This window comes from Cyanistes caeruleus, chromosome 1, assembly GCF_971803275.1.
Source record: "Cyanistes caeruleus chromosome 1, bCyaCae1.hap1.1, whole genome shotgun sequence".
In the NCBI taxonomy this organism is placed as follows: Eukaryota; Metazoa; Chordata; class Aves; order Passeriformes; family Paridae; genus Cyanistes; species Cyanistes caeruleus.
Window position 1 is genome coordinate 120,300,646 of NC_141701.1, and position 13,357 is coordinate 120,314,002.

Sequence of the window (13,357 nt, forward strand, 5' to 3'; positions counted from 1 at the left end):
AGATGTAGGTGTTAATGGTGTTAGTGAGGGGAAGCCAGAACCGTGTTATTTCTGATGGATTTTCCTAAATGTTAACTCATAGAGAAACCTCTGCTGTGCTTGTAGTATAAATCTTTCATTAGAACTTGAGTGGATGTAATGCTGGGGCTTTTATGTAACTAATTATTTCCTTTTTTTTTCTTGTTAAGACAGTTTAGTCATTCCAGAACAGATTCCATCTGTTCACTTCTGGTTCAGTTCTGTTTTAGTGGAGCTGTGTTTTGGTCATATTTAGCTGTTCAGTTTGGCTTTTTTTTTTCCTTTAGGTAGTTGATCATTCTAATGTCTTTTGCTTTAAAACCCACAAGAATTTGAACAGTATTTAAACTGCTATCCAGAAAAGCATTCATGCATTGTTAGTTTCAGGAGTTATTTTCCTTTTTGTGGAGGTCCTTGCAATGACAGTGGGTTATTTCTGAAACTTGTGCTATGTGCTATACACACACAAAGAGACACACGTGACAAAAATAGCTTTCAGAAGGTCCTTTGGAGGTTGCATTCACAAATTCCCTCTGGCATGGTTTGGGATGAAGGATGAAATCACTTATACCGGAGATGCTTCATTTCAGGATTGTCTGAGGACTGTGATACAGCAGTGCTGCTTTGAGGAAGAAAGGGCTGCTGCACAAAGCTTGTCACCAAATGATACATTGGGTGCTGTGATACACCTGTGAAAGTTGAAGCAGTATAAAATAGTATCCCAGTCTGTTGGGTAATTTAATTGTATTTCATCATGCCAAAGCAGGAATATGGAACAAGACAACCTGAGGCTTATGTGTTAGGTATAAAAAACCTGGTGCTCTTTTATGAGTCTTTCCTGCCTCACTTTCCTTCTTGGATTCAAAACAATACTGGAAACAATCCCAGTAGCAACACTTATGTGTGTAAGGTATTTTTTTTTCACTTGTAGGCTGGTGTAACTGCCTTCCTACAGGAGGGACAAGTTTGAGGTTCTCTTTTATCCCTGCTGTACAAGGAGGGGTTTTTCAAGTCTTTTGTATAGCAGTTTGTTTTGTTTCCATGTCAGCACTACCAGCATGTACCATATAACATTCCAAACAATAGCAAAACTTACCAACAGAAAAGCTTTCAAAGGTTTGTCAGCTTGACTGGGGGCTTGTCAGGCTGTTCGCTATGTTGTTCTGAAAATAAAATACTACAATTCCTGAAAAATTATGATATGGGAGTCATGGTTATAAGCTAGTAAAGCACCTCATGTAGAAAATCTTGAGAGCAGCAAATACACTCATTTGGGCCAGCATAGCTCATTTCCTTTGTGTTTGTGGAGTTATCAGGGAAAACAGTAGCACATAAGCTTCTCCAACTTCTGCACTGCCACCACAGAATGAGAAGTCTCACTGGTCACCCCACCTCTGCCAGGCCACCTTTTGGAGCTCTGCTTACACCAGTCATCTGCAGAGCTTCTGTGGAAGGGGCTATCAAGATCTCTGTGGCCAGCCAAATGTGCCTCCAGCAGCAAAAACAATTCTGGTTACATGGCTTTAATAATATGCTGGTTTGGGGTAACATGGAGATATCTTAGGTGTGGATATGAAGGAATGGTTTCCAAAGTGCAGCATCGAAAATCAGTGAAGAAAAAGAGCTAGGAAAACATACTGTTATAAAGAAAGCAACTTTACCCCTCTGAATTTTGTAGACTGCTCTATGGAACAATCAGGAAGGAATGTGAGTCTAGTATGTGATATAAAGAGATGGGAGTTTAGTTCTTTTGTGGGCATTTTGATGATACGCTTGGGTATATCTGGCTAAATCATTCAAATAGCAAAGCTTTCTTATATGCAGCACCTTAGGTGATTTACTCAATATGCACTGCTTTATTTTCCTTCTTTTTCCTTCTCTTTGGTCTGTTTTACTTTGTTTTTAAATCCCACTTCAAAACACATGCTACCTTTCACGCAAATTGAAGAGGAGCATGTGCAATCTTCTCCCAGTGTTTTACAGCCCTTCAAGTTAGGAAACTGGAATTGCATGCATGAATGTTGTTTGTGGTACTTCCTGGCTCAAAACTTTTTTTCTTTTAAACAGGAAAATTCAAGAGAAGAAGGCAGAGGTCTGGTTCACCAGGTCTCCAATGAAAGCAGACTGTCTATTGCTGACTCTCTCACAGAATTTTTTGATGCACAGGAAGTCCTACTGTCTGCTAGTTCTTCAGAAAATGAGGTATGAGCAAGAAGATTGACATCATTCAGATGTATTTTCTTATCTTCTTATTGACATGCAATCTTTCTGAGTGCTAACTGTATATCAGACCACTGCCAGGAAATTTAAATTTTCAAAACATTTAGAAATTAATATGCCATTTATATTTATTTGTTGTCATTGTCTCTTCACTGTAAAGGGTAGCAATTATTGTGAAGAAGTCTTATATACACAGTGAGGGAGATGGCAATTAAGTAGCTCACATGCAGATACTGCAGACATTGCTGTCTGCCTTGAGACATTATACAGGTGAACTGCATCACAAAAATACTTACTTGTATCTGTCCTTGTGGTACTTGTAGGTACCTTGAGGCTGATGTCATGCATATTGAAATTTATTAGAGCATTGTTTCCTCTCTTGGGTGCCATAAAAACCTTGGCTTTTGATATAAGGAAAGCCTTCTTAGTTGTGAAGCCAAGGAGAGGAAGCATGTCTCCACTCAAGTTAAAATTTCCATTATAGCAATCTTTCCCAAACTCAATTCTGTCTTCTTAGGACTTTACAGTATTTTTCTATAGTACTGAAACACAGCTTATATGGTTCAATTATATAAAACAATAATTGTAGGTGAAAGTAATGATTTTTCACATGCATTTGGAGTTACTTTAATGAGTGATGCATCTTGCTTTTTTGCCCACCTCACACTCAGGTATCAGATGATGACTCATATGTAAGTGACATCAGTGATAATGTCTCAGAAGATAACCTAAGCAATGACATGGAGAATGAAAGACAAACTTTAGGTAAGTTCAGTGGATTTTTTAAGCCATGTTTTGAGAATTTTGTTTCTCTTGGTTTGGGATATTTTTTTCTTCTCCTACTAGATAATTAGATGTTATAGGTTTTGAGGTGTAAAAAGCCCATGTTTTTTCTCATATAGACTCAGATTGGTCTGGAACAGCCGATTCTGGCTAATCTGCTTATCTGTTGATTAAGCAGGATGGTGGTTCTGTATCAGCAGGGACATGCCTCCTTTCTTGGCTTCTTTCATGCAACTCCCACTCCTCTCAGTTTCTCATGGCCACAGGGTTTTTTTCAAAGTAGTAAGGCCCAGCTGCTTTCATTTTTCCAAAAAGTTATTCTTTTCTTTCACACTGCTTTTTCAGTCTGCAATTTAGCAACTGCATTTGGAAGTTCTGTTGTTTTAGCAGAACTCAGTGTTTAAAGGAACATGAGAATAAATACTCCCTGGCAGCTCTGGTGCATGACTATAAGAATTTCCTTCTTACATGCATAAATCATGATAGTCTTGTTAGTACATATGCTCATTTGTGCTTCTAATGGAAAGAGACTCAGGAAAAGGAGAAGAATTGTCATTACAACTTAATTTGCCTTGTGCCTTCAGCTTATTTCAGCTAACCACAATGTTCTTCCCAGTCTAACAATATATTTTTATTTTCAAAAATGCTGAACAGTGATTTCTTATTAGCAGCTGTTTCCTGATCATCTCCAAGGACAGCAGATTCCTATGAACTTGGGTAGTTTGATATGTATTTTGTAAATGTTCAAAATGAAGGATTTTTAATTTTTTTCCTTTAAGATTAAAAAAACCACAAATTAATTTATCTCATGATCTTGGACCTTAGAAGGCTGTATTAATGCTGGCAGTTCATCTTTTTCTAACAAACACTGTCACTGAAGCTCCTCAGTATAAGAAGCACCTCTGCATGCTTCTGGTACCTGCTATTTCCGTGCTTTGGGCAGCCTGCCACTGCCATTAATAGAAAACTGGATGTCTTTTTTCCTACAGGGCTTTAGCTGCACCATAAATTGTGGGATTGTGACAAAATCCTCTGGCTACTGTAATGTAGAAGGTCAGATCAGATGTTGATAATGGTCCAGTTTGACCTTGAAAGTCATTGACTCTAACTGGAGGTCAGATGGCTAAAGCTCCTTCAGCATTCATCTTGTCTGTCACAGCTCTTAGAAACTAGAATTGCCTGGGTCTTTCTGTAATGGGGTCTAGGCAAACTTCATTGCTTAGAAAACTTGGCATCTTAGTATTGAAGTTCTTGCTGTACTCTGGTCTTCTCAGCAGCTTACCTCAGTTAGTGGACTGGTCCAGAATATGTAAATAGTTCAATTGGTATTCTACTTTTAATTAGAAGCTGTCAAAAGACATAGCCAAATCCCATTTCTGGGAGCTCTTTTAAACAAGGATAAGTTTTTAGCATTTATCTCATTCCTGAGGTATCTAAGGGAACATCCTTCTTTTTGGCCTGTTCCAATATTAAATTAATTCTTCCAATAGGGAAGTATAGAAGTCAGCTCCTTAACTCTCAGCAGTATAATTGTTTCAGGTAGATTTTTTGACTCATAGTGCCCATGCCATTTTTAAGCAAAAAGAGAGACAGAGGCAAGGGACTGCAAATAGTTCACCTGACCTTGTTAGAGTAACTCAGACATAGGAGGTATTACGACTTCTGGTTTGCCAGTGGCAGGAAAGGTGGAAACTCCTTCCTCAAAACTCTGAGGCTACTGATTACCCTTTAAAAACTCCATGTGAGGCATGGGCTGGGAGGCATAGCAGGAATGGAGAAGTTTGTCCTTGTGGTCACCTGTCACTGCTGTAAGCACTGCTGATACTGTGCTTTTGTCAGTGGCAGGGAAGAGGAGGTACTGGCTAGGTGCATTTAAGGGCAGGGATTCTTCAGGCATGTGTAGCACAGAAAGAGATGTGCTGCCCAGTGTGGGTTTAATTTCTTCAAGACAGAACTGTGTGAGGAAAGCCAGAAAAGGACTGGGGTTGACAGACTGAGGCTATGCCTGAATGTCTCCAAATAGTAACTGATCCTAAGGCAGGAGCTTCCTAGGTGCTCCTGAGGATGTGGAAAGATAAAATATGTTCTTTAGTGGCAAACACATTCCTCTCTGAAACAAGAGTGATGTATAGCTAAGCAATATAATCACTTCAGAGTAGTGCCTGTTGCAGAAGCTTGTAGCTCTATTTGGATTTTGCTACAAATCCTGTCGTGGCACACTTAGAACTATTTATCCTGTTCTGATTGCTTTGATATAGCAACACAGACTTCAGATATTCATGTCAAGGGCTCTTGACTTGAGTCTTTTTATTTTTATCTTTTTTTTTTTATCTTCAGCAAACCCATAGCTCTACTGTTGCTTCAGCTTTTCCATCCTTAAACCACGTCAGTTCTCCATCAGTGTAGGGGCGTATCTCAAAGTAACATTACTAAGTTTAAATGCTATGGGGAACAACATGGAAAAGCCTGTATGTTAATTCATGGTACAGTAAATTTTCCTGGTAGGAGTATGCAAAAAAGTAGGAAAAGATCAGTAGGAGTAGTTATTATCCTTGCATCTGTAAATTACATCTCGCCTTCTGAGAAGTGTCAACTTAATTGAAGCTCTGTCAAGGAAGGAGGTTTTATGTCCCCTAAACGGATAGGAATCCATCTCTGTTACAAATAAAATAGTTATAATATTTACTCTCTCAAACTCAGTGGAAAGTCTGAGCCTTTCCTTCCAGACTTTAAGGGAAAAGAAGGTAATTTTTTTGCATCTCTTGTACTTGGCATTTTTTTTCTGTTAATGTACATAAAATGCTCTTCTTAATTTTGTCATTTTTATAACAGGCTATTTTGAAACCACAAGTGAAATACTTAAATGAATCGTGGGTGGAAGGAAGTTTTGACAGAAGAAAAGATGGTTGCATTTTAATGTATGTTTGCAAAGGGGATGGAACTAAGAAAATGTGGATTTAATTGTTCTGCCACTTCCTTCCTTTTCAGATTGTATTTCTGAAAGCGGAATTGGATGCAATTCTAAACGGAGAACATGTTTACCAGCTCCATGTCCTAACACAAGTAACATCAGCCTTTGGAATATCCTGAGGAATAACATAGGAAAGGATCTCTCCAAAGTGGCCATGCCTGTTGAGTTGAATGAGCCACTAAACACCCTGCAGCGCCTCTGCGAGGAGCTGGAGTACAGCGAGCTCCTGGATAAAGCAGCGCACACACCAAACCCCTTCGAGCGGATGGTAAATACCTTATTCCAAATAATTGGGAGCATTCAATAGAATAAACATAGAAGCCATGCTGAAGAAATGAAGTTGTTCTATTCCACTGTTTTGTTTCTCTCAGCTGAGAGACAAACTCTCCAAATGTGTCTGTACATACTCACATAGCCACTATTTATGACTCTTCTGCTTCATTTCTGTTGTTTTTCAGAAAGTCTCTCCTCAAGTACCTTGCTGTTCTGCAAGTTTAAACAAAAAGGGAGCTTAGTTCTGTTTTGCAGCTCTTGCTCTCTAAAGCAAAAAGGGAGGAGGGGATTGAACTTAGTTCCCTCTCAAAGATGAAAGCTACAATAGATATTTTTCAAGGGTGTCTGATCTGGTAACACATTTATTCATAGAGATCCTGGATCTTCCAGCCCTACATGACTGTGATATCTCTATATTAACTAAATGAACTCCATGCTTTTTATTAACTGGCTTTCAGAAGTTTTTGTGTTTATCCAAGATGTTCAAGATCTCAAAACCAGGCTGCATGTTTATTTGGGTACAATAATGTCATCCTCTGCTAGTGCAGAACCCTGAATTCTGCATTTGGCAAAAGAACAAGAGAGAAATGCATTTCAGTTGTTCTACTTCTAGGTGTACAAGAGCTACTTAATATGAAGGCCCATAAAAAAAAGGATTAGAAGCTTCCTAAATTCTCTTAAATGGAAGATACAGATTTTCCCATAAACTGAATTAAGCCTTTTCAACTCAATATATCTTATCTCAAAATAAGGTTATTAATGTGAGTAGGTAGTCATGTTGGAAATACTGCTTGAAAAGTCTCTCTCCTCATTCTGACACTTTCAAGGGTTACAATTTAGGGCCTATTCCCAGGGTGTGGTCATTCACTGGGGGTTTCAGTCCATAGCTTTTTTTGTTCTTTCGAGAACATATGCTAAAAGGAAAAGGAAATGAGCAGTAGTTGTTCAACAGGGAGGGAAAAGAAGCCTTTTCCCTCCTCCCCACACCCAAACATCTGGAAATTACCTCAGACTGGTGTATTCTTTGCCTTTGAGAAATTCCTGAAGCAAAATTTAATACTAACTGTTGCATAGTAATTGTAATAGTTCATAAAAGAGCCTATCTTCAGTGCATTTGTTTTCTGAAACTGTGAAAAGAGAGTATCTACACTTTCACAAGATGAGAAAAAGGGAATGAAAAGAGGAAAAAAGTGTTACAAAAGAGACTTGTATTAAACAACTCTGAATGTTAATTCCTCACATTATGCTTGAGGTGACTAGAAAAATTCAGAAGGGCTACCTGTGTGTCAGTCATAATCAACAGTTTTATGATTAGGTAATAGCATCCAGAAGATAAAAAATAATTTAAGTCAAACAGCATTAGAAATAGCAAAGTTGGTGAAAACTCATCCAGTACTTCCTGCGCCATGTTTATGAAAAGAATAGTGGATACATTTATGGAGTCACAGATTAACTATAAAAAGCAGTTATTATGTGAAATTTAACAGTGGCTTTTAAGGTTACTTCTTTGAACTGTGTTGAAGAATGCTAAACTGTTTCAAACACTTTTCAGAAATGCTCTTTTCAGCTGGTGAAATTTGTAGTATCTGACCCTAATAATTCTATCCCTGACCTATTGAATGACTCTGAAAATTGAATAGTCCTCTAATGTGAGAACTAGGGCTTAGCTTGCAGGAGGCATGCATGTTTGTAGTCTGAAAATGAAGGGGAAAATACAGAATCAGGATAAAGCTTGATTTTATTTTTTTGTGTCTGTTGAAAATTAATTAACCTAAGTCCCAAATATGTACTTCCCAGGTGTACATAGCTGCCTTTGCAGTCTCTGCCTATGCATCCAGTTACTACCGAGCTGGAAGTAAGCCATTTAATCCTGTGCTTGGAGAAACCTATGAATGTATTCGTGAAGATAAGGGTTTCCAGTTCTTTGCAGAACAGGTATTGTATGCTGCAACCCTTAGAATTGCTACTCGATACGCTGCTGAATTCTAAATGTGTGGCTGGAATCCTCTAGAATTAATGGCAAAATACAAGATTATTTAACATTACCTGAGCCCAAGGGACCTTGCTGAATTACAAACAAAGGGAATTTTTTTTTTTATTTTGAGGAAGTCTGCTAAGTCTGGCATGGAGCATCACGAGCAGCAGCTGACACTTGAGGAGCAAAGGCTGGCAAGCTGCCTGCTCCAGTAACAAGATAACTTGGTTAAGTATAGTGCAATTCCCCATGCTGAAATCTGATCACAACCGCAACAAAAGTTTACATTCATGGCATTTTCTTTTGTGTGTGATCATTAAAAATACTGTATCTTCAGCTGTTTAATGCCTTCTTTTATAACAAATGTATCCCTTGTGTGAGTCAATCAACCTCTAGTATTTCCAATGGCACCATGACTATTTCTGCTTCCTGTCCAAATACACAGTAGACTTAGTCTTTCAAATCTGCTACTACAGCTGAATTGGTGAAGGATGTATACAGCACATCATGGTCTGAGTGTTTATGAAGATTATTCCCCAGTAGGAGAATAATTATTAAGTATGGGTGGAAAATACTAAATTTAAACCAGCCAAGCTACCAAAATCACTAAACTTGAAGTGTATGTTAAAAAGAGACAAAACTCAAATACCTGCTGCCTGGCAAAGTGAAAATGACTGAGAGCCGTCTTATTCTGTCTAGACATAACGAAAAATACAAAAAGTGCAAGTGGGCAAAGGTGTGCAACCTAGAAATTTGATCGGAGAAAGACTTCTAAGAGGCTTCCTTTAGGAAATGAAAAGTGCTTTTGACTGCCTGTGAAGGTACAACATTTTGCACATCATGTTTCAGAACTGACAAAAAGGAATGTTACGTGATCTGTCCTTAATCTCAGGAAATGTCACAGGCAAGAGTAAAAATAAGAAGGGGAAAAAAAACCCAACAAAAAATAGTGCAGTCAAAGCAAGAATCAAATTTAAAGTTCATTGTGCTACTTCAGTACTAAGATGATGTGTACAGAGCACTGCAAGTACCAGCACGACATCAAATTTGAGTAACATAGTGGTGAATAAACTAACTACTAACTCAGTTAGTACTGAGTTTAATGTTACACTGAATTAAAGGAAGATATTTTCTCTTGAATATTGGGTAAACCAGTAAAAAGACTAGTTTTTATAAAGAAGAATTTTACTAAATGAGCAGGATTGTGCTATTAACGACTGTTGTTCTAATACAAGAAATAATTGATGTGAGTTTTTAGAGTGGTAAAGTTACCATAAGGATATAGGGTGGAGAAATATTAGGAACAGAGGCAGTACAGGAGGAAAGAAATTTAATGCAGCTTGCAAGCATTAAATATTTCTCTTTACATCAGGAACAGTGCAGCTTGCACAAGCATTTTGATTCTTATTCCAGATACCTTGTTAGTGCAGGGAGAATGGAATTCAGGGAGTAGACTGATAGAAGATACAAAAGAACAAAGATTCTGTTCTATCAAGAGAGTGAGTTTAGGGTAACTCCTGTTAGCACCATGACCTTACTCTGGAATTATAACAGTTTAAGTGAGAGCTAAGTTTAACCCATGTATTACAGTGACATCTGGGGTTAATCTGGGTACAGTATGTAAGACAGTGTTGCTCTTGCTGGATTAGGCCATAGCTGAGAGTAATTAGTACTTTCATAATCTTTTTTCTTTTTTTTAAACCAAGTAGAAGGTGTTCAAGAAATAACTGGACACCTGCAGGAAAAAAAATCCTCAGTAAGAGATCTGTGAAATGAGTAACAAAAAAAAAAAAAAAAGTTGATTTGAGCCATGGTTAAGAAATTACGTAGCGAAAAATAGCAATTTGACTTGAAAATAAAGTTGCCCAAGGAACAGCAGGCGTTACACATCTTAAGAGCTGGTCCTTGTCAGTTGTTAGTTATGTTCACATAGAAGGGAGAATTCAAGTTGAGGAGGAGTGGCTGCTTTCACTTTGTGCTTTTTTTGTTTACTGTTGCATTTTAATAGTCTGAATTGTTTGTTTGCTCACAGTCCTTGCTTTGCTAGTTTGGTGGTTGCCCTAATTCATGCACCTGCTATTGGCCAATGCTGATGAAATGCAGTGCATGTGGTTAGAGTTTCACGCTAGAAACACCTGGGGTGTCACTGCTGCACTAGTAGGGATTGCTGGATGGAATTTCCTGGCTTGATTTCTTCACCCCTGGCCCACTTAGAGATGCTGATCATTATCTCCTCCCTCATACTCAGGGTTTTGTGGTTATTTACTGTACAGAAGCTTTTGGCCCTCTATTGTGTTTTTGGTTTTTTGTGTTTTTTGAGAATTTGTGTCACAAAGTGTGGTTTTTGCTAATCTGTTAAGAGTTCCTAAGGGTAAATTTAATTATCACCTTAGAGAAAATGTTCGAAGTATATAGCTAGATTTTCACTCAAACAAAATCTCAGGCCTTTTCAAATAAGTGTTTCCCATTTCTTTCAAGATTTCTTAGGTCTGAGAACCTTTATTAATCTCACTGCTTCCCCCTTCAGGACACAACTGCAAAGGGAAAATTAATGTTCAAATTGTAAATGCCATATGTGCATGAAGAAGAAAATAAAACAAAAGAAGCCAAACCAAAATGACTTTTCAAGTGTTCATATGTTAATCTTTTCTCCCCCTCTCCTTTCATGTCTTGCTCTTAGGTCAGTCACCACCCACCTATTTCTGCATGCCATGCTGAATCTGTGAATTTTGCTTTTTGGCAAGGTAACTCTTCAGTTTATCATTTACTTTTACAGTGTTCATAATGTTTTCATAGTTTGTCTAATGCAAAATATCCAGAAATTAGGAAAAGTTGAAATTCCTTGCCTAAATTTGTATTAGAATGGTTCTAAGGAATGCTAACCTATGCTGACTTGCATGCTTCTTACTTGGATCATCTGCCGTTATAAAAATTCTCAAGATATTTTGCATTATTTGGATTTTTTCGTGTAACATCAGTTGATTATTATTTTCATGTACAAATATCTGCTCTTCTTTAAAATCAGGTTTGTTTGGGCTTTTTTGGGGGATGTTTTTCTTTAGTAAAGAAGAATTGTATGTCAAGCTATTTATAAAACAAACGAGCTCGAAGACAGCATGAAAAAACTACAAGTCCTGAACCTTGGCAAATCTTGTAAAACTGTTCTGAAAGCAATTTTCAAAAATTAGTGTAGCAGCAAGGATAAATACATTTACCTTTTCTTTCTCTGCTGGCATTATTACATTATGTACTGCTAGTGAAGGTGTCAGCCAGTTACAGTACCTGTGTGGCCAGATAATTTTGGAGTGTACACAAAACAACCATGTCTTTTAACTTAAAATCCTTCACCCAGGGGTTTGTCAAATCACAAGGTAGCCATATTGTAATATTTTTTTTTTTCTGACTGGCTCTGCTGACTTGATTATAGTTATCATAGATGGAGCCATACTGAACAGACATCGGAACCCATTAGTCTGGGTTTTATTATCCTCTGTAATTTTTTGCTTTGTAAAAAATACAGGGACACAAAAATCCTTTTCTTCATGGCTCAAAAGCTCAGGTGGCCAAAAATTTATTCCCTAACATGAAAACTGTATAAATAAGATGATAGGAACCTTTCTTAATAAAAATAGATGAGATTGATTTGTTTAACAGATCTTGACAAGTGTTATCATTCAAATACTTTAACACTTCCATTTAGAGAGTGAAGTTCTTCTAATGAGAGCTGAGAATCTGATTAATATGAGAGTCAGATTTGGTCTTGATGAGCACAGCACACTCAATCAGGGTGCAGCAGGGCTTGGGGGTTTTTGTTTGCTTTGTTTTTAAATATGCTAGTTGAGCTTATGGGAGGGCTAGAAGGCAAGTTTTAAATGCTGCGACCTCTTGTAATGAGGCTATATTAACTTATGTGGAAAGGTTAACACAAATTTAATCATAAAGGCAGCTTGTCAGTGAGTTCAGTTCTTTCTGTGTGCAAAGACCTTTTCACTTACTGTGTCACCTTCTCAGCTGAAAAGGAGGCAGCAACATTGCCAGAGTAGTACTGTCATCCCATCAGACACTGACTTTAGTTCATGTGTTCCATCACCAAGAAATCTCCTGATCATGTCCAGTGACCTAGAAGACTGGGCTCTGATAGGAAACAATAGTTTGGAGATAGCGTTCCACGACTCATGAAGCTGACTCTGCTTTTGCAGAGTGTTGACACATGAGCAATGGAAATGAAGGAAGTTTCAGCTATTATAGCATCTGTGCCTGAATTAGTATGAGCATAGCTTTGAAATAACACTTTGCTTTTTCTTGTCTGTCCTAAAATTATTGTGTGATCAAGTTTCACCCTGGCTCCCCAGATGTTTCCCACATGCTGATCTCTGTGGGGCAGCTTTGCCAATTATGGGAGAATTTGGCACAATCTGGTAATGCATTTTAACTGTTAAACTCAGTGGGGTGCACCTTTGCCCTTTCTCTTCCATCCCACTGCAGAGGAGACAAAGCCAGGACAGAATTTCCCTCAACAACATCATACTAGAAGTAGCTTTGGAGCACTTGTTGTGCAGTGTAGGCATCACAACAGAATCGCTGTCACTGAAGAAGCTGACCCAGCACCAGACTTCAAAACCAAAAAACCCAAAATGTCCTTTTCTCATGTGATAAGAAAGGAACTTCTTTGCGTGCAGAATTCTGCCCTACATCCCATTCTGGTCTTTGCAATGATAGGCGGCTCAGTGTGGCTCACTCCTCACTCGCACATACGTACTCAGGAGGTACATGAGTAACCTCTTAGTTGTGGTTTGAGCATCCATCTCTCAAACAGGGTAAGAGTTTCCCCCCAGAATTGCACAGAAAACGGTGTTTTGTTTGTCTTCTGTTAGAACTAGCATCTTTTTGAGACAGGAGTTGAATTTTCCACTCTTTTTCAGGTGGGGTAGGGAATGGAGTTCCTAGAGTCTAAAATAGGAAGGATGCTGTTCTCCTGAGCTCTGAAGTTACTGTCTGATTATCTAACCCAATTTAACTGTATACCCCTTTTGCCGTGCTCCTGTCTGTTTCCTTCTCTTCCAGGTGCTTTTGCTCAATAAATTTGGCTAAACTTGCATTAAGCTTCCTTATCTTTT

General features: G+C 38.2%; 1 protein-coding gene across 14 annotated transcripts in view; it reads left to right on the forward strand.

The window, feature by feature from the left end:
- The window catches only part of OSBPL3 (oxysterol binding protein like 3), an 82,487-nt gene that overhangs the window by 59,350 nt on the left and 9,780 nt on the right, over positions 1 to 13,357 (forward strand). For all 14 annotated transcript variants that reach the window (XM_086853799.1, XM_086853844.1, XM_086853820.1 and 11 more), the window contains 5 exons: positions 2,086 to 2,220; positions 2,910 to 3,003; positions 6,010 to 6,260; positions 8,063 to 8,200; positions 10,921 to 10,984. In XM_086853799.1, the coding sequence (XP_086709925.1) occupies positions 2,086 to 2,220; positions 2,910 to 3,003; positions 6,010 to 6,260; positions 8,063 to 8,200; positions 10,921 to 10,984 (682 nt within the window). The remainder of the gene's footprint in view (positions 1 to 2,085; positions 2,221 to 2,909; positions 3,004 to 6,009; positions 6,261 to 8,062; positions 8,201 to 10,920; positions 10,985 to 13,357) is intronic.